The sequence below is a fragment of the Pseudonaja textilis genome, chromosome 8 (assembly GCF_049901715.1).
Source record: "Pseudonaja textilis isolate UNSWEBS1 chromosome 8, rPseTex1.2, whole genome shotgun sequence".
Taxonomy (NCBI): Eukaryota; Metazoa; Chordata; class Lepidosauria; order Squamata; family Elapidae; genus Pseudonaja; species Pseudonaja textilis.
In genome coordinates this window covers 15,785,073-15,809,728 of record NC_141997.1, presented here as the reverse complement: position 1 = coordinate 15,809,728, position 24,656 = coordinate 15,785,073, and the positions used below count along the sequence as shown (strand labels likewise).

At 36.1% G+C, this 24,656-nt stretch overlaps 1 protein-coding gene across 2 annotated transcripts; it reads right to left on the bottom strand.

Annotated features, from left to right (window-relative positions):
• Positions 1–4,447: 4,447 nt before the first annotated feature.
• LOC113440800 (arylsulfatase D-like) lies at positions 4,448–24,332 on the bottom strand. 2 transcript variants are annotated; one of them, XM_026707424.2, is made up of 11 exons: positions 23,877–24,332; positions 22,104–22,173; positions 15,753–15,902; positions 14,898–15,019; positions 14,387–14,509; positions 11,400–11,823; positions 10,371–10,507; positions 8,766–8,900; positions 6,795–6,957; positions 5,451–5,572; positions 4,448–4,916 (listed from the first exon to the last, which is right to left on the bottom strand). In XM_026707424.2, the coding sequence occupies exons 2-11, from the start codon at positions 22,124–22,126 to the stop codon at positions 4,558–4,560; spliced, it is 1,758 nt and encodes a 585-aa protein (XP_026563209.1). In that variant the 5' UTR covers positions 22,127–22,173; positions 23,877–24,332; the 3' UTR covers positions 4,448–4,557. The 2 variants fall into 2 exon arrangements, with proteins under 2 accessions (XP_026563209.1, XP_087794507.1); XM_087938381.1 differs by having other exon boundaries at positions 6,795–6,831.
• Between the last annotated feature and the right edge of the window lie 324 nt (positions 24,333–24,656).

Sequence of the window (24,656 nt, the reverse complement as noted above, 5' to 3'; positions counted from 1 at the left end):
ACCTCTCTTCCTTCCCACTTAAAGCAAAAAGATTTGAGTTTTAAAGTATCAGTATTTAGGAATGTAATTTCCCCTTGGCTTCAATTTTGAAAGTTAGTACCTTCTACTGCCAAAACGGGTATTTCCGATTTCCATCTGCTGTCTCCGTGGGAAGGAAAGTGAGGAGAGAAAAAACTTTCCCTTTACTTTCCACCGCAGCTTAATGATCCTCTGGGAAACAATATATCACTTGAAAAGCCAAAGTTCCAGGGTATTCAGATGTTAATTGTTGTCCCGGTTCAGCCAAAAGCTTTCTCTGTCTTCACTTCCTTCAGCACACCTCCTGCGCAATCTTTTCCAGCTGCCAGCTTCTTGGTGGCGGCCATATGACCGCCGCTGCATCGCCTTGAGAAAAGGAGGTTAAAACTGGGTGGGGAGGGGGTCTGCGACACTCCCAAACCCCTTCCCAGATCCTCCCTATCTTCGGCTGACTCTACAGGGCAGCCTTATCCTCCAAATCCATCTGGATTGGAGGCACCAAGACGGCGAGCACAGCAGGGATCGCGAAGAAATGCAAATCCCTGCTGTCACCGAAGCCTGGCAACCCGGAAGCCCAGCCCGTAATCCTTCTTTTCACTAGACTAGACATACCCAATTCCTGCAACCATTCTTCATAGGTTTTAGCCTCCAGTCCCCTAATCATCCTTGTTGCTATTCTCTGCACTCTTTCCCATGTCTCAATGTCTTTTTTATACTGTAGTGACCAAAACTGCACACAGTGTTCCAAGTGTGATCTTAGTGAGGCTTTGTAAAGTGGTACTAATACTTCACGTGATATTGATTCTGTCCCTCTATTAATGCAGCCTGGGATTGCATTGGCTCTTTGGGTTGCTGCCGCACACTTTGGGCTCATATTTAAATGATTGTCCACTAGGACTCAGGTCTGGATGGAGTCCAATATGAATACAATCCTATGTATATAACAAATAAGCTTTTCTAAAAATAACTTTATGAGGCTTTTGTTCAAGTAAGTAATTTGCCTATGAAAAATTCATTAAACGTTTATCAAAGAAAGGTTTACCTGCCATTAACTCCAAACTTTGCATTTAATGACAAGCTAACACAGAACTGGCACCATTTGAAAAACTTGATTAAATATTACCTGAAATAATTCTGTAACACATGGATATCAAGTTTATATTTGTTCTATATACAAGAAAGAATTCACACGGCTTTTTCAAGTGAATGTATTTTTGAAGAAAGGCTAAATTCAGAGAAAATGGGGTTTGGGCAGTAATGGGTAAATGGGATAAATCTGTTTGTTCTATTCCTACAAGTTGATTATTGGGTCAATGATCACATCCTCTTTTATTAACCAGTCAAATTGTTTTGTAACTCTGGAGTAATTTCTTTGCAACCTCTCTGTAACTAGGAGGGCAGAACTGGCACTAGATATCAGATACTTCCCTGTTTCTTTTATCTGGAAGAAAAGAACAGTATTTTTGTACAGTTGTTTTTTGGCACGAGTGCTTTGGCTTTGGAGGGAAAAATACCTGGGCAAAGATGTCACACATTTCCTGACGGAAGAAAGGAATCTGGGAAACACCTGTCTTTTCAAACCATTTACCCTCCCTTTCTTTTTTGAGATTACTTATTTTGGGTAGAAAAGGCTGTCTGCAGGAGGCCAAGAGTTGCTGAATCCAGGAGGAGGAGCATGATTACTGCAATAGACATTCTGAAGGATCATAAATGGAAAGAAGTGTCACAATTGTTAACACTCACACAATCCTGTTAATGTTTTCCAAAAAGGGGAAAAATGATTCCTCATATTTTGTACTTCCATTCAGATTAAACCTAAGCTCCCAACTATCCTACAGTTACAAAAATGTTTTCTGATGCCCTATTAAAACTTAGAATAAATATAAAAAGAAGTTGTCTCAGAGATGTCATTATACTCTTTAACCCAAGAAGCTTTTCATAGGAGAGGGACAGCATCCCCTTCCCCAATGGTTAAATTATGAGGATTTGCTCATGTATACATGCTCCTGCAATGACCTGGGATGTGGCACAAAGGCAACACAGTCAAATAAGCAAGAAGAGTCCCTTTATTATCTCCAACTTTGCCCTCAATGTCCAGGTTACTTTTGGCTGGAGAAAAACTCTCCTAGGAATAGCCTTTAACTGGAGAAAATTCAATCCAAAACAAGGTACATAAGACTGTAACTAAAAAATCCAAACAAACCAAGCTGCAGTAATTAACTTGACAGGGCAGGAGAAGGACTTTCAGACTTGAAAACATGGCAAAACTCACACAGTTGGGAAGATGCCAGGAATACAGATAAGCCATGATATCAGATAAATTCACGATTTGCTCCCAACAGCTCAATGCGTACAGCTTCCCCTTTCAAACACTGTGTTTCCAGCTGCAACCAATGAAGGGAATCAGAGCCCTTTCCTCCCCCATAAGCCATGCAACTCACACTGCTCCCTTTTCCATTGCTCCCTGCATGACCTAGGATGAAGGGGTGGGTGGGCCTGGATCTTCCTCTGAATTCCCTCTCCCTTGCTCTTCCTCTCCCATTCTGCCCAACCAGACTTCATCCTTTCCCAGTTTATTCCACAGGCAATGGAGCCACACTCCCACTCCCTGTCAGCTGTTCGGCCTTCCCTTCTAAATCAGATTCTGACAGGGGCATGACAGCTCCTTGACTTACAACCATTCAGTGATCATTCAGAGTTACAACAGTACTGAAAAAAGTGAGTAATGATAGTTTTTTACATTTAGAACAGTGGTGGTATTCAGCCATTTTGCAACGGATCGGGCAAACTGGTAGCAAGAATTTGGTGTGGGTCATTGAACCGGTAGTAAGTTCTGGCTGGCCATGCCCCCCCCGTCGCCCTCCCACCTGATGCTCATTCATCCCGCCCGCCTACCTGACATTTGCCTAAGGTATTTTTCTTTTTTTCCCCTCCTGATAATCAGCTGTAGATAAGATCAGCTGTGCCGGGATTCCCCTTGCTGAGGCCCCCAAAATATGGACTAAAATATTAAATTTATTTTGTGCATTAAATTGAGACAAAATATTTAATAAAATTATACCTATGAAACTGAAATATATTTTAAAAAATTCATGTAAATGTTACAATTGTGGAAAAGAGTGTTATTACCATATGTGGCAGACTTGTGAAGTGCCCCCCCCCCCAAGTTTTTGATTGGTTATACACAAGACATTAGTGAAAACTACAGATGAAACCAGAACTGTACTTTTAAGAGTTTTTGGAAGAAGAACTGAGTAAAAAGCACTGTCTTATTGTTGTACAAAACCCTATGGCAAGATTACTATATGCACATAAATGGAAAAATAAACTGCAAATGTTGAAGATTAGCTATTTAAGGTTATGGTCTTGGCAGATATGGAAAAACAAAGATGACTAACGAGAAAGAACTTTACAGAGGCTTTTCTCAAAGAGTAGAGTCTGTTTATGAATTAAGATAGAGAAAATAATGGGATGATACAGGGTTTTGTAGATTAAATAAGGGGAGATAATGGAAAATTTAAACAGTGTTTACCATAGTATAAAATTAATAAATAATGGTTAATGATCTGTGATGAAAGAGAAAGTACACTATATTTTTTTAAGTTAGATATTAAGTTTGGAATTTGCAGATTTGTTTCTACATGTGTTTCTATTATGTTTATTTTATATGAGGAATTTCAATGAAATTTAAATAAAAACAAGAAAAATATGTTCCAAAATTCAGCTTATTGTATTCTTCATGTTTAAAAAAGATTTTGGAAAGATGAACACACTATGTATGATTTGAGCTAAAAAGGATAGCTATAGGCTTTTTATCTAAATAAAATAAAACAGTGTTTATTATACATTTGTTCTATCCTGCCTTAAGAGATATTAGGAGCTAATCCATGGATTTATTTATTTGGTGCCTTATTTTTCCCCAGCCCGAATTAATCTGAGTATATAAACAAGGATCAGGCAGGCTGGCAAAAGCGGAAATAGTACTGTTAGCAGGAAGTTAAAAGACTGTGATAAGGAGAAGCAGGCTTTGGCAGGCAGTAGAGTTGAGTAAGCAGAGGCTGGCATCCTGATAGGAAGGTCAGGATCTAACTAGAAGATCAGGAAGTGATGTACTTACTCATCTGGTGGATGATTATAACCAACTAAACATCATGGCTGTCTAGGCAGAGAAACAGATTGGCAGAAATAGTACTAAAATAGGAATATTAGTGGGTGGCTAAATCCTACCTATGCCCTTGAACTAAAGCGAAATTGCTAAGTTCTATCAAGAGCTCTCTGTCCATTTTCCCCTTTAAAAAAGGTTCTTCATATTCATTGGACTACTGGCAATCTACTTTTCTTATTTATATTATTAATCCTGGAAACACAAACACTTACAAGGAAACGCACATCTACGCTGAGATGGGATCTTTCTTTGCAGCACAACACATTTTAAACTCTTCTCTTTATTTCATCTTGTGAATGCTACATTATGAGAAGGCTTTTTTTCTAGACTTGATAAAACATGAAAGACAAACAACTTCAAAAATGATGACTGTATTACGTATTGTTCTTTTCTTTGTCACAATAACAAAATGGAAATGACCCACAGCATGGCTGGAGCCATGGTTTCCAGACAATGTTGTAGAAAGACAGCTGTGGTGGGACAGGAGTAAGAGTTTTGCGATGCTCTTCTACAGCTTTGTTTATTCTCTCAAGAATTGTGTAAAATTGTGATTCACTGTCTGCTGACAGAGGCTTGGCTTCTGAAGGATCTTTTGAGAGATGAAAAAGTAGAGGAGGATCATGATGGGTGACTCCTTCTCCAGAACATGGACAGTACTTAACGGCATAACAGGCTCCAGATCTTTCAGGTTGGAAAATAGGGCTCATATAATGGGCTTTCCACACATTTCCGCCTGATAAAAAAGAATCTGATATATTAAAATGGAAGCAAACTATGAACATGTTCTAAACAGTCTAGTTTTCCCCCAATATAACTATTTTAATTCTAGATTGGCAACTGAGACATGCAATCTTGTTATGTTACCTATCAGCTGCATTCTCTTTTAAGAAATAAACATGCTACTGTTCCACTCTTTTATTTTTCTGTAACACATTAAAGAGATAATACATTTACTTGTAATATAGCTTCACTTCTTTTCCTATCCATATTGCTTGCAGATTTTCTCTGTGATTTCTAACCCTAACCCTAACTATTTAAAAAAAAAAACAATTTATTTTGACATCCCTAGATTTGGAAAGGAGTAAAAGTGGACGGATACATTTTGATCCAATTGAGAAATGTCAAATTAAAATGCAAACCATCAGTCTGCATCAGTTTTGAGTCATTTCAACACATCACCCTGCAAGCTAAAACACTATAAGCTTTTAAGGAAACAGTGCTTGGCCAGATAAATTAGGTTTTGTTTGGAGGAGCCTTTGATACTTACTCTCCTTCTCATACCACCGCACTGAATGTAAGTATATTCCACAGTAATGAAACATAAATTCATGCTCTGAATGCTGAACCAGTCCCTGCAGCAAAGGCATCAAATTCCGGCCATCAATTACCCTAAAAGGACAACAAGCACAGAGTTAAACAGATGGATTTGGACTAATTCAGAACCTTGCATTAATAACACATAATAAAACATTTGTTAATACACTGCATGAATATAGCTGGACACTGGCTATATATAAATATAGTCAAAATCACTTGAAATTCCAAATAGTTGTACATGTGAATTTTCTGGAGAAAATATATGGAGAATTCTACAGGCAGAAAAGATTCTCTATTTACTTCTGCAATTTCTAAATATTATTGTGATTTGCAGCCTTCATTAAAGTGAACTAGAATTTCTGGATGATGTTCTGAGTACAAAATACTAATATCATTGAGCACAAGTGAACAGACTTTTATGCTATCTTGATTCATTAGTTCTTATAAGATGAGTGGTAGAGACTTCATAGCAGAAGAACATCATTTCCTAAGTTCTCCTATGTTATATCAAACAAGGGAGAAGATAGAACAGTTCTTCCTCACCCTGATGCATTTATTAAACCTTTTTCTTGTTTGCTTTAAATCACATCAACTAAAAGGATATTTTTGGATTGCTTTCTTCCTTAGATGGGAGTCTTCATAAACTATCAAATATGTGATATAAACTGTTTTTTCTTAAAAAAAAGAGAGAAATATTTGTTTCCTTTCTTATTGCTGCCCATGAAGAGTCAATCTTACTTTTAATGAGATCTTTATATGAGAAGAAGAATACTCAGTTTTCTCTCAAACACTTCCAAAATATTATTTTCCATTATATTGCTATGTAGGTAAGACTGGTAAAACTTTCTAGTAGGATTATTTATTCTTTTGGACACTGTAAGTGTATTCCATGGGAAGAATAGCAGTTCAGCAATATCAAACAACTTCCCATCCATTCACCTAGCCATCTGGACTTGTATTACTAAATGAAGAACAAATACATTCTGCTTATGTTACTTTTGATCATGCAACTGTCTTACCTCATTTCTGAACATTTATGCAAAATATATTTACTTCTTTAATTTGAAACCCCCCAAGTTTTCCCACTGCTTCATCCATCTTTTTTCTTCTTTTAGAATAAAAACAGCATAGTTGCAGAATGAAAGGAACAGTTTGAAATATTCTGAAAGTCAGTAAATCAGAATCAAAGCAGGTCTGTACCATTATATACTTTTCACTAGTTTTGGGGATCACCCAAAAGATATTAAGATGATATTAAGTTATTGGAAGATATTAAGTTCTGTAGCATCCATACCTGTCTTGTGGCACTGTTTCACCAGCCAAGTGAACCACTGTGGAAAAGATGTCCATTAAGCTTGTTGGTACAGCAATCTCTTTGCCCTCCGGCAGCACTCCTGTCCATCTAAATAATCCTGGAACACGGATTCCTCCTTCCCAGCCTCCCATGGCTTTTCCACCTTGAAATAACATACAATATATTCTCTCTCTCTCCTTTCCTCTCCTCTCTCCCTCCCTCTCTGTATGTATGTATGGGTTAAATATCTGATCATGGACAAATGAACCCAGAGTTCTTACTCAAGGCACAAATGACAAGATTATCCTTCCTTGCACACATCATGCAAAGATCTAGCTCTCTGGAGAAGATTAATGCTGGGAAAGATGAAAGGAATCAAAGAAAAGGTTGACCAGCAGCAAGGCAGATAGACATAGTATGTGGTCCAGAGTCACTTCCTATGAAGCTGTATAAATTTGATAAATAAATAAATACAGTAGTAAAGAGCACTTCTGGAATAGACGACACACCAGATTTTAGGGAGAAAATTTATGTGGTTTCTAAGCGTTGACAACAACTTAAGCCCCCCTCTCCTCCTCCTTCTTTATATTAACAGCCCTTCATCTTCTTCCCTCTTGCCAGCCTCTTTTTATTTATTTATTTATTTTATTTATTTGTCAATTGCTTACAAGATAATAGGTATAAGTATATACATAGTTATGAATACATGAAATGGGTACATATAAGAAAAATAAAAGAAACAATAGGACAGGGACGGTAGGCTACAGACCTCTTAGGAAAGGGGTGAGGTCAATAGTAGAAAGTCTTTTATTAGACTTGCAGTTGCTGCTGATTTCTTGATAAGCCCGTGTTTGTGAAAGGCTTTGCAAACACAGAGAACTTTCAGCCAGAACTTAGTGCTTCTAACACTTTGCATCTTAGCTAGATTGTACGGTCAATAGGTCTTATAAACAAGAAACCCTTTTAGGACATCAAACTCCTAGAGCAAGAACCCATGAACAATTATCTAGATTTTCAACTGAAAAGAACTAAGCAGAAAAATAAAGCTAAATTATTTATTTACTGAAATCTTCTCTATGGCCATCTATCTTAAAGCAAATTTGGGGAGCTCACAAAAATCATAAAACAATAAGCAAATATTTTGAGTGATAATTATTCCCCTTGGGATGCCCCACAGCAACTAACCTTATTCCATATTGTTCTCATTGTACTCTTACAATCCCAGCAGCACAGTAAAAAATCTAGGTCTTAAAGGGCCTTCCAAAAGGCTAGGAGGGAGGAGATCTGTTGAATCGCTGTGGAGTGCTGGAGCAGGCCCACCCTATCTGATCTAGATATTCTTAGGGAGAAACAGTCCCACAAATGATCAGTAAATCAAGTAGATGGTCAGGATGGTATTCATAAGCACATTGAGATCTACATATAACACTGCTTAGTCATGCTTTGTTTTTACCCAGGGGACTTATAATCATTAGGTCTTGCAAAATAGATCTTTCCAGGATAACAACAGCAACACTGTTAACTCAGATGGATCTATGTGGGACATCATAGAGTTATTATTACAGCTCTTTCTTCAAGGATAAAAGCTTTTGTCCACATTCCTTCCTAATTACCCAAAGAGGATACTAAAAGGAGAAAATCAAGAAGAACTAAGAGATCTAAAAGATTTAACAATCATATTTTCATCCTGTAGATTGTGCAAGAAGCTATGTTCTAACTTGCCTTTTCCATAGATAACTTCATATTTTCTATTAAATTGATAATTTATTTCACTCTAGCGAAGTTTTTTATTTGTAGGAATTAAACTCCTATTTTGCAACTTATGACAGCAGATGCATGCTTCATTGATCTACTAAATTGTGCTTAACCCAAATTTCTATGTTTCATATTTAAACTATGTTTCAAGTAACGTATCATGGCTTTTAAAATGCAAAACAACTTTTTAAGGAAGCATATGAGGGTTACTCTCACCTTTGTATATACCATTCCAACCACCTCGTTGAATATTTCCTTCCTGAGCCTCTAAGTGTCCACCATGGTCAGAAGTAAAATATGTCAGAGTACTGTTTCTCAAATTTTCTTTATCAAGAGTATCCAAAATTTTTCCTGTAAAGTGAACATCACTTATGTATCACTAACTTTTAAGCCAAGCAAAATTCTACTATACCATCTACTTTTGGTGATCTTGATTAGTTTGTGAATTATGCTAATATTGTTACATTATTTCATTAAATTAAAAACTAACTTTTCCTAACAAAATTCCAAGAACTGTGCAGGTAAGAGAGCCTAAGGGCATGCTTTTACAGCTAGATCTTTTAAAAGACCCAAAGTTCAGATTATGAATTTCGTTTCTTTCCAACAATCACTTTTTTCCATACTATTTATCCATACCTTCATTTGCAATTTTAGAAGGCATATTTGACATGAAACAATACATTGAGGACAGCATAATCCCTGGTGATGTCTATTTAGATACTCTTGTCAGCAGACATAATCCTGTTTGATATTTCAATCAAATTGTTATATTAATGTTTTTAGTTTTAGTCCTGGCATGTTGCAATGAATTGCAAGTTGAAGTTTTGAAAGAAGATGCCAAAAATTCCCATAAAATGAACACCTTTGTTATTGCAAATTGTTACTGCTTTTAAAACAAAAGCTCTTGTACATCATTACTGTCAATCATACTATGAACTATGACAGAAGTTTAATACACTTTCATATTTCAACTTGTATTGATTATTTTTGACTTTACCTTAACCTCATAATGGATTAGAGTATTATACTTTCTTATGGTTAATAGCTGGCAATGTTTTTATTGTTTCAGAACCTTGCCAGGAACATTTTGATTTGATTCTATTTTTATTTACCTTTATGACTTTATTTTATTTTTAAATTCTATTTTAGCTCATTATCTCATTTTATCTCGTTAATTTAATTTCATTAATTTTTATCTGCTTTGTGACACTGGTTTTATTTCAATAACTGAGACAGAGTACTTTGATTCTGTGTCAGTCACTTACATTCTTCACACATTTTTCACACTCCCCATGGTCACCTGATGAAAATTCAGACACTTGGCAACTAGTTCATATTTATGACGATTTGCAGTGTTGAGGGGTCATGTCAATCACCTTTTGCAACCTTCTGACAAGCAAAGTCAACGGGGAAGCCAGATTCACTCAACTATTATAGTGATTCACTTCACAACTGTGACAAGAAAGGTCATAAAATGGGCATAATTCACTTAATAAATGTTTCAGCAACAGAAATTTTGGGCTCAATAGTGGCCATAAGTCGAGGACTACCTGTAGGCATGTATAGGATTTTAATGTATGCCTACTAACAATAAATATTCATCTCTTTCCCAGAGTGTCCTTGCTGATCACTTTTAACATACTGTATGTTTTTACATAAATATTATATAATTCTTGTTCTTAGTAATAGCATAACATTTGAATGATTTAATCACTTTTTTATTAATTGTAGTTACACATATAGACACACAGCTTTGGGGTATCTTTTGATATATATGACAGCCTAGAGATAAAATCAAGAATATAACTAAGAAGTACCTACCCACCATCCAGTCCATCTCTTCTACATTGTCACCATATAATCCATGATTGCTCTTGCCAATGAATTTTTCTGTAGTAACCAGGGGTGTATGAACATGCAAGAAAGAAACCAAGAGGAGGAATGGACCTTGTTTCTTTCTAAAAAAGAATAAGGAAAATTTGCCTTTAATAATTATTCAATTAAATTATTATTTGGGGGAGGGGCAATTAATACTTTGCAAAATAATTGTTCTATTACTACTTGATGCTTTGAACCAACCTCCAATAATCCTGTGTTCTTATTTATGAAAGCTCAACATGATTCCTTGTTCTCTAGTATTTCAAGATTACTCGCTCTGTAAGGGGCATTGTATTTGTACTATAGTTCTCAGCTTAGATTCACACAGCCCTTGGTTGAATTTCAAAATATCTTTACAATTAATTAATCCATATTTAGCTAAAAGCTAATGTTAATTTTCTTGATGCTTCAGAAAAGCAAGAAAAAGCTGTTAAAAGAAGCTATCTGTGATCAACCTATTTTTTTGTTTCAATTTTACTTATCATTGTACTGTATCCAATAGATTACCCCTAAAAAAATGAGGCTTTCATTAATAACAGCAATAAGTTGCTTGTAACTTATGAATGCATGGCTTACAGAGGTAGATTATATATGGCACAATTATAATAAATAATAGCTATTTCTTATTAAAACTGTTGCATCTATCTATCTATCTATCTATCTATCTATCTATCTATCTACCTATCTATCTATCTATCATCTATTATCTATCTATCTTTCTATCTGTCTATCTATCTTTCTCTCTATCCATCCATCCTTCCTTCCTTCCTTCCTTCCTTCCTTCATTCATTCATTCATTCATCCCATACACCAAATCTATATCTATATAATATCTATATTTAAGTGGTGTATCTATATATAGATGAAGCAGACAAACAATTTTAATGTGTTTCCTCTTTTGTTATTAATACTTTTCCTTGTTTCGAATTATTAAATAAAAAAATAACATTTTTCCAGCAAAAAATAACATACCTTTTAATATAGGAAATGGCCTCCTTCAGCATAAGAGATGCAGTTCTTTCTACTTTCATTGGCTGCTCTATAATATCATAGTTTCTCATTATAATACACTCCCAATGTCTCAAAAAGCCAAATCTTGAATACCAGGAAATGAAGAAGAGGCAGTCAAACAAAGCCAAACAGAAGATGGCTTTCCAACTGAGGGAAACAAGACGAGTTAATTTTGCTGCTACACAGGTCAGCAGAGCAAGGGTAATTATCTGAGTATAAAGCCAGAGTTTCTTCTGCAGTGGCAGATTCAACTCAGAGGGGTGCGAGATTTCACAGTCATTCATTAGTGAAAATGGTACCCCATAAAAATAATCAAACCCATGATTTAATGGATGATGGCAGTAATCGTTGCGATATTCACAATTCATACCTTGATGCCACTTTCCTGAAATACATAATGAAGAAAACAAGACAAAACAACAAGCAAAGGAGACATGAATATCAGTAACAATAACAAGGACAGGTTTAGTTTAACAATATTTTTTTATATTTCAAAACTCATTTCAAACATTCTATTTTTGCAGCATCAAAATTAGCTACAATTTTATTGTATATATAAAATTTTATTTTGCGTGAATGTGTGCATGTTTGTATACAGGTAGTCAATCCTGTATATATACATATATAGCCTGTCCATTCAATTTGTAACCCGAAGATTTGTGGGAGTGAATCTTGTACCTTGAACAAGATCACTCCCTCCTTTTGCCCATGCATTCTCTAATTGAATGCCAGACTTGTTAAATGCACATGAGGTATTTCATGATGGGGAAGGACATGGGGCGGCTTCTGATAGAACAGGCCATCTGCCTAAGACCACATATGGCTGTGGTGGCAGACCTTTGGCACGAATGCCACAGGTGGCATGCAGAGCCCTCTCTGTGTGCACACACGCTGTCACTCCAGCTTGGCTCCGCTGCGTATGCACGTGCGCTTCCTGCTGGCCAGCTGGTCTTTGGGTCTCTGCCGGGCATGTGCAGGAGGTGGGGTGCATGCACGGGAGGATACACGTGCAAATGCAGTGTGTGTGTGTGTTGCATTTTGGGTATCACACGTGCTTTGGGCACTCAGTGCCAAAAAGGTTTGCCATCACTGACATAGGGCCTCTCCGACCCACTGAAATATTTCATGCTCCCCAAATTGCTTTCCCCACACAATCTACCACGCTGTGTCATCTTGTGAAGACCCAGCAGTCTTCTCTCCAGCCTCATGTGCTCCTTCGTGGGCCTCCTCTGGCCTGTTGCAGATCAATATGGAGCCCCTGGAGGCTCCATTTTGACCTCTGACAGGCCGGAGGATGCCTGCGGAGGTCCGAACAGAATTTTGGAGAGTCGGATCCAGCCCCCATTTTGCCTGTAATGGGCCGAGTGAAGCCTCTGGACAGCCAAATGGGCTTCTGAGGAGCAGATCCACCCTTCAAAAGCTTCATTTCAGCTGGCAAGGTGCCTGGAAAAGCTCTGGATGTCTGAACAGGGCTTTGGAAGGGTGGATCCGCCCCTCAGAAGCTTCATTTCGGCCAGCAATGTGCCAGACAAATGTTGCAGAATCTCTGTGGTTGTTTATAAGGGGTGCAATTGTAGGCCTTGTTTGGAAATGCTAGGGGGTCCTGATCATATAACTTCAAACATTTGCTAAGGGAACGCTCATAACCCGGGATTACTTGTACATATATATAGAATAATAAAGAAAATACACACAAATGTATGTATATAAGTGTCTATGTGTATGCACACACACACATGCACACAGACACAAAAATTTATGTATGTATTTTTTATTATTTATTATGTACACTTAAAAAGTATCAACTGATTTACATCGGTAACCCAAAATATATGTATAATTATTAATTAAAACATAATAACTAAACTGGCCTACAAGAAAGACCAAATGAAAAATAAAAGAAACCTGGAATGGCAAACATCTGAGTGACTGTGTGATCAACCATAATAATCCAATAGGAAAAATTAAAAATATGATACAAGGCATCTTTCACAGGAAACAAATATTAAAAAATAAGAAGGTTTATCTAAACAAGACTTCTAACAATCTTCTATCTTTCAATTAAAATAAATTGATTTTAATCAAAAGATTAAACTACTGTAAGTCTTGTTTAATCTTTTAAAGATTAACCAATTTGATCTTCAAAAGAAGGAAGTTGTTAGACAATAACTTATTTTCTTGAATACCAAACATGTATATATCAATCATATACAGATATGATGGGATTAAATATTTTTGAATTTGTATGAATTATTCCTAATTCCTAATTCAATTCAATTCAATTATTCATAATTCATTCCTAATTATTCTTTTCTATTGATGATCCACCCCAAATATGGAGATAGTCAATTAATTTAATAACTGAGAAATTTGATGGGATTTGAATATTAGTAGCTCAGGTGGGTAATTACGTCACTGATTTGAGCTCCAAGCTTGGCGATTTGGTTGCAAATGTTTTGTCCCCATTTGACATCTTTAATACACTTTGGATTGTGTTTGTCTAAGGGAGGACTGGTTTGTCTGAGGGAAGTTTGTCTGAGGGAGGACTGGCCTTTCTGAGTCCTGGTCTGATTTCAGGTTGTGTGATTGGCTGCTATAGTTGCTGAAACATTTGTTAAGTGTTAAGATAACATGTTATCCTTTATCTAGAATAACCCCAGTTTCTAACTTCTATTTGATCTTTATAGAATAATTTCAGCTCAGTTCATCAACTGAAGCAAATTAATTTTGCAACCAGGTGCTTAGTTAATCGTAAATTGAATGGAATATTTTCTCAAATTAAAATATTAGCATATGTTTCTTACCAAACCAGGCTAAATAAAATCTTCTGTTTTACTTGGAAACTTCAGATAAAGTTATTAGTAGAAAGGACAGTTCTGATTAAAATTATCAAAGGAAAAGCCATGTAATATGTTGCTTTTTCTTTTACCCAGACATAATGCCCTTACCTATTAAACCTGTGCTGTAGCCTTGCTTCTGCAATATCTTTGCAAAAGTGGTCTCATTTGTAGGAAGACCACCAGAACCAGCAAGTGACTGAAGAACACGATAACCAACAGTTCCTTCCATACCTAAATTTAAAACATAAATTAAAAGAAGATAACCAGTCCATATCTCTGGACTGTAATCGGTCAACCATCTATGCAACTAGTGTCATTTAAAAAAAAAAAATCAGTAGGCAGTTAATGCTGAAAACTTTCTTGGGAAAAGAGAGATCCAGTAAATTTATTGTTCAACAGCCTTCCAGATAGGCTGGGTTACATTTTTTGGAATTATAATCTAAATTCTGAAACATTGGAAATTTGTAAAACTCTTCTGCTTTTGGAAGATATGGTAGAGCTCAACCAATTATTTAGCCCAAGACAATAATATTATTACTTACCACAAGATAATAATATTCCATATAAAATGATTTCCCACTATTATGTAGAAACGTGATATTTAAATATGATAACAAACCTGATCGGATTGCATATCTTCCAGTTAAGAAAGCAGTTCTGCTTGGTGTACAAAGGGGAGCTGCAGCAACATGCTGAGAAAGTTTAATCCCTTCTTTTGCTAACCGATCAATATTAGGAGTCCTAATAAAAGATGTCAACAGTTTCATTGGAACAGTTGGGAAGTGGGGGGTGGAACAGAAAACAATTAGCCACTTTAAAAACAGAGCAGAGCATTCTTGCCTGTGTTGAAATTCACTTAAATTTAGAAACATACAAGTATGAACATGTTTGTTGGATCATTCTTCCAGCAAAGGGGTAACTTGGGTAATGGTAATGAAACAGAGAGAAACATTTTATACAATGGAAAAAGACGATCATAAGGATTATACTCCTTCAGAAACAGCGGCTAATATTTGGTGATTTTTAGATATGAAGGCAGTGTAGACAGATGCCATATAAGAAGTCCCTGCAGGATCTGAAAAATCGCACAACTGTTTCAACATCTGTTTCTATTAATATCATGGAATAAAAGCTGACCAGCTCCAATTAATAATTTAATCAACAGTTAAAATTTAGAGGGGAAAAATCCATAATATTGTTATCTTGGAAATACATATAATAGTCTTATAAGTATTACTGGGCATATAACTTTTTTTTTTTTACAATTTCTAAGATATATATATCTATTCCTAGATTATAGGCAATACTTTACCCGTATTTATCTATTCTTATGCTGTGTACAGAAAGAGCATGATTACTCAATGATCTTTTTCCAATTATTATGTTATGTCCCTATAAGTTTTCCAAATATTTGCACTTGGATCTATGAAATAAACACATGAATAAAATACGGCACTGGTACGAAATATTTTACCTAATTGTAGTATTTCCATAGCAGCCTAGATCTCCAATGCCAAAATCATCAGCCAATAAGATGACAATATTGGGCTTGTAGCTGATCAAAGCATCCAATCCACTTGGCTTCAGAATTAAGCAGAAAATTAGAACTAAAATTTGCTGTCTCCTAAAAAGAGGAGAGAACAGTTAGACATTTTAACAAGATCTCAAGGAAGGCTGTTCTTCATACATATTTAGATGGCTATAAAATTGCACAAGTCAACAATGGACTAGATTGTATGAAAGGAATATGCTGTTCTTCAGTCTCAAGGACATTAATGTCAACTGAGAGAGCCTGTTTCTTTTCTGCCTAAAGGTATTCAGAAAGTGTTGTCCCACATTTTCTTACTGAAATCAAAATGCATCAGACTAGAAAGCAGTGAAAATACATCAGGCAGAAAAAAACCCATCTGAACTTAAGGATTCAAAGAATAATGTGTACTAAGTCTCAGCTGTGGATTGCTAAAACACAGATGTCAAGAACGTTGACTCCACTACTAGCATGAAACAGTGCAGTTTCAAGCAGCCATTTTTCTCTTCACTTTTGCCCAAGATAGAGAGCTTTTGAAGTTTTCAAACAAATGACTTGGCTTCAATATTTTCATAATGCTTTATATTTCCATAAAGAATTCTTTTCCCAAGTATACTTTTAAAAAAAAAACATTGAAGACTGCATTGCAGCATTCAGTAAACTATAATTTTTGAATCTCAAGTACGGATTAAATGAATTTCTTGGCCACCCATAGTGAACATAAGAAGGCAGAAGAGGCAAAGTCACAAGCCATTGCTTGTTATTCTTCTTGGTTTAAAGTAGACACAGGAAGGCAATTGAAAACAAGGGGCATGAACATCAACTAGCAGTTAAACTGCCTGACAAAAAATCCCTGATCTCAAATCACACTGATAATAAACAACACCAGTTTCATTGGGAAGGAACAAAAATCATGGTCATACCAACACCCGTCTCACATCTGAATTTATTGAAGCCTGTTATTCTATCAAAGGAACAATGAACAAGCATACTAATATAGATCCAGTATATGAATATGTAAGAAACCAGACCATTTGAATGACCAATCAAGAGAGAATCAATCAGCTGCTCAGGATTTAAATATAGCTCCAAACAGACAACCAATCACATGACCAACTGACCATATAGCGTTCGCAATGGAGTAACCTGAAGTCTTCATTCCGGTCCGTGTTTCTAGCGGGAACACGGACCGTTCCTATTGGCTGATGCCGTTTGACAGCCCGCTATAAAAGGAGCTGTCAAACATCATGAGCTGTTGCCCACCAGCTGGCTGCCTTGTTAGCGCGGCAGCCGTGGCAACCCTTTATTGTGTCAATAAAGTTACAGCTGATGTTCGCTCCGAGTTTTGCCTCGGTTCTTTCTGCCGTTCTACAACAGACCACACAAAACATTTATAAACTAAGGAGAATAGGATGAGAAAATCCTGCTGATGATGTTACCTAGACTGGTAATGAAACATTGAAACATTGAAAAACTAAATTGAAAGAAGCTTGGAAAGCAAACCACTGCCAAAATCTGAAGAGACTGTATTTATTCTCTTGTATATACATTTGCCTATCACCACCTTCCTTCTAATGTACACAACAGTTTAGAAACTTGTAAATTAAGAACAGGAATAAAAACAAACAAACAGGGTATATTTTAACATACCTATGCAGCTCTTGCTAAAATGGTCAAAATTAGAGGTGTGTTATAATTTTATTTCAAATATCATTAAACCAATACCCCATGAACTGTAGCAGTATTCTTTATTTTAGCATGAGGTAAGTGATGAAATTTTTAACGATCTTGTTGTGAAAGTTAGAATTACTAATGCAACTATGAAAACATGGTTTCTGCTAAAATGTTTGGTTGACATTATGAAAATACAAGTGATAGTTAAAACTTGATTACATCCAAATGTGCAGCAGAGTATAATACAGTACTTTATACATTGTGTTATCAATGATTAAAAATATTATAAAATATAATACAAAATAGCTAAAATATTTTTAAATTGTCACTATAATCTACAAATAAAACTAATATGAATATTGAAGTGATGAAAATTATGGTGTTACATTAAAATCATGTGACACAATATATCAAAAGCAGATTTCATAGTGGCTTCAGCTCCTCTGATCTCAGAAAGTATTATGGAAGGACTCAATGCACTTCCTTATTTGCAGCCATCTAAAGAAGTTGGGGAAACCAAATCTATTAGTAGAAAGTTATTTCATGCATTACAGACAGGATTTGGTGAAGATCATCTAGTTTCTTCAGTAGATGCTAGCAAAGCTCCAAAAGTATCAGAGGTTCAATATCATTTGTCTTTCAAACATTATCTAAGGTTGTTCTCTAAGGAAACTGACTTTCAAGGGCATTTCTGGTCTGATGTCTTTATGTTTACCTGCAGCTGTTGCTTTTCATGGTTGAAGATGCTGTTAGTATTTTAATGATGGAAAGACAAAATGCCAGACAAAATATATATTTTGGAAATGCAGAAAGAGTATCTCCAAAGGGCTTCATTTTAAAGAATATGTTTGAAATTGTGGAATGCTTAAATGTCAGAAAAATTCACTTGCTGCCCATTGGACTGAGAGCTGGACTGCTTCCAATAGATCAGCCATATATTAATAACAGTGAAGTTACTAAGTTTAGAAGAACAAAATTGCTTTCTCTGAATCTCACAGGTGTTTCTTGAATTCATGAAAGATTGTAAAAAGGGAGTTTAAACTGTAAAACAAAACAAAACCTACCCTCCCACACCTGATTATTCTGGAGGGTGTAGTAGTTGTTTTTGCTTTCAAATCTTCCATCTTTCATGTAGCAGTGGGAGTTGGTCACCTTTCCCACTTGGTTCATTGATTAAGATTAAGATCTTTCTTTTGGATAAATAAAGGTAGTCCTCGATTTACAACAGTTCGTTCAAAGTTATAACAGCACTGAAAAAAGTGACTTATGACCATTTTTCACACTTAGAACTATTGCAGCATCCCTATCGTCACATGATCAAAATTCAGATGCTTGGCAACTGACCCATATTGTAGTATCCTGAGTTGCAACATCTTGGGTTCCTGTGGCCATTTTTGATGACCTTCTGACAATTAAAGTCAATGGGGAAGCCAGATTCACTTAACAACCATGTCATTAACTTAACTGCAGTGCTTCACTTAACAACTGTGACAAGAAAAGTTGTAAAATGGGACAAAATTCACTTAATATCACACTTAGCAACAGAAATTTTGGGCTCAAATGTGGTCGTAAGTCAAGGACTATCTGGAAGCAGCTTATTTTTAGATCAAGAATGTTGTGCAGTCATAGTCTCTGCTAATTAGGCATGAATGCATCAAATAACTATTTCAGAAACTCCACTTTTCTCTCCATTGCAGTTAAACATTCTCAGGTTGAAATTACAGTCTAGGCCAGGGGTCAGCAACCCTAAACATTCAAAGAACCATTTGGACCCATTTCCCACAGAAAAGAAAACACCACCCAAAAGCCACAAAACCTTTTCTCTGTCTGACTATTTGCTGAATGGCCACAAAACTAGCATATGTATGTGAATTAAATGTTCTGTTCTCTTCTGAAACTTTTCATTTCTTGGATTTATCCATGGTTGGCCTACTGGGGGTTGAAAAACTCAACAAATCACATGCCAGTGGGTGTCGCACATTGGCAGTTGTGATGCATATTTTGAGCAATGGAGCCATAGCAGAGGGATGAAACAGCCACATGCAGCTCTAGAGCCACAGATTGCTGACCCCTGGTCTAGGCTGTCAGGAAGCTTTGGCTGGATACAAAGTCTTTAATATTGTCATTTTAAAGGATCTCTTCTTTTTAAAAATTTTTAAGTTTATTTAAGATTAATATATTTAAAACATTTAAAAACAAACAAATATACATACATACATACATATATACATTTTGCAGCAGGTATTGAGCATTGGTTACACTTTTTTTTCACCCCCTAAGATTGACGTGATCTGCCCTGTTATAATACCTTCCTTGTTCTTTTAATGTTTTAATTTCACAGAATACTTTATGATTAAATGCATATCTTCCATAGTTCCATAGCTTATCTAGTGGTCAAATATTGCTTTTTCTTTAACCATTCATACCAACAATTCCAAATTTTATAGTGGTCACTATCTTTGTTTTCTTTTTTAATAATTTAGTTAGACTATCCTCTCTGCACACTCGTGAATTTTTTTAATGAAGGGACAGTAGATAGTTTCCAATTTTGTGCAAAGCTTATTCTCGCTGCCGTTATAATATGCAGGATTAAATATTGATTTTTTTTTCTATTTTTAAATCTATCATACCCAGCGAGAAGGTTTCGGGTTCAAATTTTACATCCTGTTTAGTTATGTTTAGAATCCAATTTTTAATATTTCTCCACAACTTCTGGGCATATGGACACGTCCACCACAAATGAAAGTATGTTCCCTGGACGCAGTTACACTTCCAACAATTTGGCCGGAGATTCAGAAACGTCTTAGACAGTCTCGCAGGGGGCAGATGCCAGCAAAACACCGTTTTATGCAGATTCTCTTTGTATGAGACTGACAAAGTTAAATTTGTAATTTATTCCCTAAATATGTTCCCACTTGTCTAGTTCAATACTGTGGCCGTTTTTTGCCAAATTATCATATATTCCTTAACTGTTTCTTCTTTTAATTTGTAATCCAAAAGATATTTATATATTTTACTAATCAATTTCCTTTCCTCTCCATGCCAGATCTTGTCTAATTCTTGGTAGGTCATATTAAAGCCAAATTGTTCTTTATTTTTTTTTATAATGCATTTGTATTGTACATAGGGCCACCATGCTATCTCTTTTCCTTGGATTTGTATTTGATTTAAAGGATCTCTTCTTAACAGCCTTCTGAAGTGGTTGCAACACCTGAACAAATGGTAGCTGCCTTGAGAAGTTACTGAATCTTGGCAGCTCAGGAGCTCTCACTGTAATTCCTTACAGTCAATGATGGAGAATTCTGCTGCTAGTTAAGCCTCACTCTCAGTCTGTCTAGGTCCCACTGCAGAGGCTTGCTTCTCTGTGAACACTGTTACTATTACTTACATTATCCTTCTTCTTAAGTCCCGAGAGATCATCATTGGTTTTGTTGCTTGGATGGTTCATATGAGAGGTTCATTTCTGTTGTTTATTCTTTCTTCCCATTGTATTATAATTTTTTAAAATAAAAACTTTTCTCGCCACCTTTGTTAAGTGAATTGCTGCAGTTCTTAAATTAGGAACATGGTTAAGTGAATCTGGTTTTCCCATTGACTTTGTTTGTCAGTAGGTCACAAAAGGGGATCACATGACTCCGGAACACTGCAACTGTCATAAAAGTGAGTTAGTTGTCAAGCATCCAGCTGGGATGCTGCAATGGGCATAAGTGTGAAAAATAATCCTAAATCACTTTTTTTCAGTGCCATTTAACTCAACAAGAATAGTTTTTCCCGAAAGCCATCACTCTGCTAAACAAATAATTCCCTCAACATTGTTCAACTATTACAAAGTCTGTACTACTATTACTATTAATCTCCTCATCACTCCTTATCATCCATCCCCTCCCACTTGTGACTGTATGATTGTAACTTTGTCGCTTGTATCCTTACAATTTATATTGACTGTTTCCTAGCATGATTTGATTGCTTATTGTACCCTATGACTATCATTAAGTGTTGTACCGGATGATTCTTGACAAATGTATCTTTTCTTTTATGTATACTGAGAGCATATGCACCAAGTCAAATTCCTTGTGTGTCCAATCACACTTGGCCATAAAGAATTCTATTCTTTGAAGGGTCACTAAATGAACTGTTGTAAGTTGAGGACTACCTGCAAAGTACTCGGTCAGTAAGCAGGGGTGTCAAACTCACAGCCCGTGGGCTGGATGTATCACGTGCTGGCCACACCCATCCCCGGTTTAGTGAAAGAGGAAAAAAGTTGTGATATGTCATGTGTCACGAGTTTGACATTCTGCAGTAGAGAATAAAAACTAATTAATATATAATTGGATTCTAGTGAAATAAAACAAAATGAGTAATCAGACACTTTAACACTTTAATCAGGCAATTTCACTCTATAATCTCTAAGGCCAGCTTTCTTGGAATTGTAGGTGTTAAAGAAGTTAATGGTGAATAAGGGACCCACTTTGCTGGTTTCCATATTGATTGATACTGGATTGCAATAAATTTAAAAGTATTAAATCTAAAATGTTTATAAAATGCAATTGTGCCAGATTACTTTATACATTTATATTGAGACCTTAGTAAATTAATAAAGAAAATAATGTTTGTTTTATTTACCAGAATTGTGCACAACACTCCATGATCTCTTTCAGGAAAGTCAAGTTGTGGACAGATGAGAAATCTGAGGCTAGAGGAAAACAAGACAATATTAGAGAAAATCCTGATAATTGCAAACTGTATTGTATTGACATGCTATAAATATTAAATTCCTTCAAAGTTTGTTCACAGATGTTCTCAGCCAATGAAAATCATTTGAAAGCTAAGGGGGGGGGGGTTGTGCTTTTTTTCTTCCTCAGTTTTCTTACAGATAACTTTTAATAGTGAAAGAGGGATTAACTTCTTTCACCATGCTTCTGCCCAGATAAAACAAATTATTTCATATTTCCTCGTATATTTGTGTTTTTTTCAACTTGTTCAGGCTTTTAGAGTGCTGCCCCTTTACAAATTGATGGCTTTCCACTGTGTTTGAAAATAAAGCCTATCATTCTTCATGCTGCCTGGAATGGCTAAAAGCAGACTCTAAAAGATGGATAGGTGTTGCATTGAAATATGCTGCTAATTGTGAAACTCCTGGTTGTCCAAATCTCTATTCATAAATGCTACCAAACTTTTAGAAGTCACATATTAATGTGGGCATAAAACATGATTGCACACAAACAAGCACAAGAAATTCCATTTCATACCTCCCTGAACACATAGCCTGCTAGGCACAGCCCACACCAAGATGCTTTCCTACAATAAAAAGTGATCAAGACAAATCAACTAAATCCAGGACCCTCTAATTTATTGCAGGCTATTTTTGCATGTCATTAAAATATGCCGGAAAAGTTAGAGGTACACATTATAGAAATTCTAGAGATATTTCCACGTGGATGCGGCATACTTTCCTTCTCTCTCTCACACACACATACAGAGTTTATAAAATTATATCTTTTGAAATGTATAGAAAATTATGAATAATAGAGGGATGTTGTACTGGTATGTGGGAATGACCCTGAGGAGATAAGTGGAAGAGCCATAGACTAGACCAGAGGCAGTTGAGCCCGCAGAAGAAATGGGGATATGGCAAATGTCTCAGAAGGGACCCTCACCAGTGTCATCAACTGCAAAGGTGAGAGAAGGACTTTCAAACTTACCAGATTCTGTTAATGTAACCATACAATAAAGTTAGAGCTAGTGCTTCTGGATTTCAAGGCTGACAGGGAAAAACCCTGCAGGCGAGTCACTGGACTCAGGATGATCTATCTCAATCAACCAGTCTGGTTAACAGCAGCTCCTGCATGTGTGCAATACATGCACCAGAAACCCCTTTGACAAAGTAAAACAGACCCTCCACAGAAGGAGATGGTGTAATTTTGAGAGAGCATCTGATGAACTTCAGCACCCTAACCTTTTTTTGCTGGGTTGAACTATGTAGTACACTGATGACTAAGTCAGATCTTTGTCTTGTGAACATCTCTTTTTTTTAATGGCATCTCATTTCCAAAAACGTTTGCATTAAGCTAAGCATATTGCATATGATTTTAACATAACTTTATTTTATATTATATGGCATCTCATTAAGTCAGAAAAAAGAAAAAGGTAACGTCCATGTTTTTAGAATTAAATTAGCAATTAAAACAGCAGCAATTTAAAAAGCATTTCTTGCAATCGTGTCCAAAGAAGCATTTTTGAAAGAAATATTTTGTGCAGAGAAACTTGTAATAGATGTTATCAAGCCAGTCTATTTTAAACTCTCTGGCAAGTTTATTTTTCCGTGCCAGAAGTACATTTGGATTTTCAAATTGCTTCTATGTTTAATCTGAAAAAAAAAAAGAGTTAATATATTACCTGGAGAAAACTCATCAGTTCTCAAGATATAAAGCAGCAGCAACAGCCACAATAGCAACTAGACAGCTTGGCTGGAGAGCAAACTTTATGCCTAATTTTTCAAGAATGCTGAACTTCATTCACGTGCGTAGCATCTTTCATCAGCCTCTGCCGGACGCCAATAAGAAATTCCTCACATTAATCCCATCTGCTCATGCGTACTTGTAAGCCTCGTAAAGGGAGGACAGGATAGCAGATAACGTAAACTACGTGGGAAATTCTACAAGCTCATCTCTGTTTCCTTTCTCAACCTGAACTTGCTGATTACATCAGTTAACATTCGGCTGCCCATATGGGACTGATCAGAGAACAGAGAGGTTTTTCAGAGTTCGGCCTCACACGGCATAATGGCTAGTTCCCAGTCTCCAAAAAAAGGACGTCACATCCTTTAACTGAAGTCTTTCCAAAACAGTAATGAACACAATGAGCTATTTTCAAAGCGTTCCATCTAGGAGAAATCAAAACAGCTGCTACAGGAAAAACAAGCTTTGCAGCATTTCAGCAAGGAGGGTTTCTTACAAATATAGACTATTTTTTAAAAGTAACTTTTTGAATATAATTGTAATTAGGCATATAATTTTATAATGCCTTCTTTCCTGTTTCTTATACTGATGTGCTATGCCTGTATTGTATTTAGTTATACTTCATGATAACCAAGGTTCTTCATAAGTGTTTGCAAACTCTTGGAATTGCAGTGTTCATACACTAATGCCCTATCCTATTCTATACAATTTCTTCCCC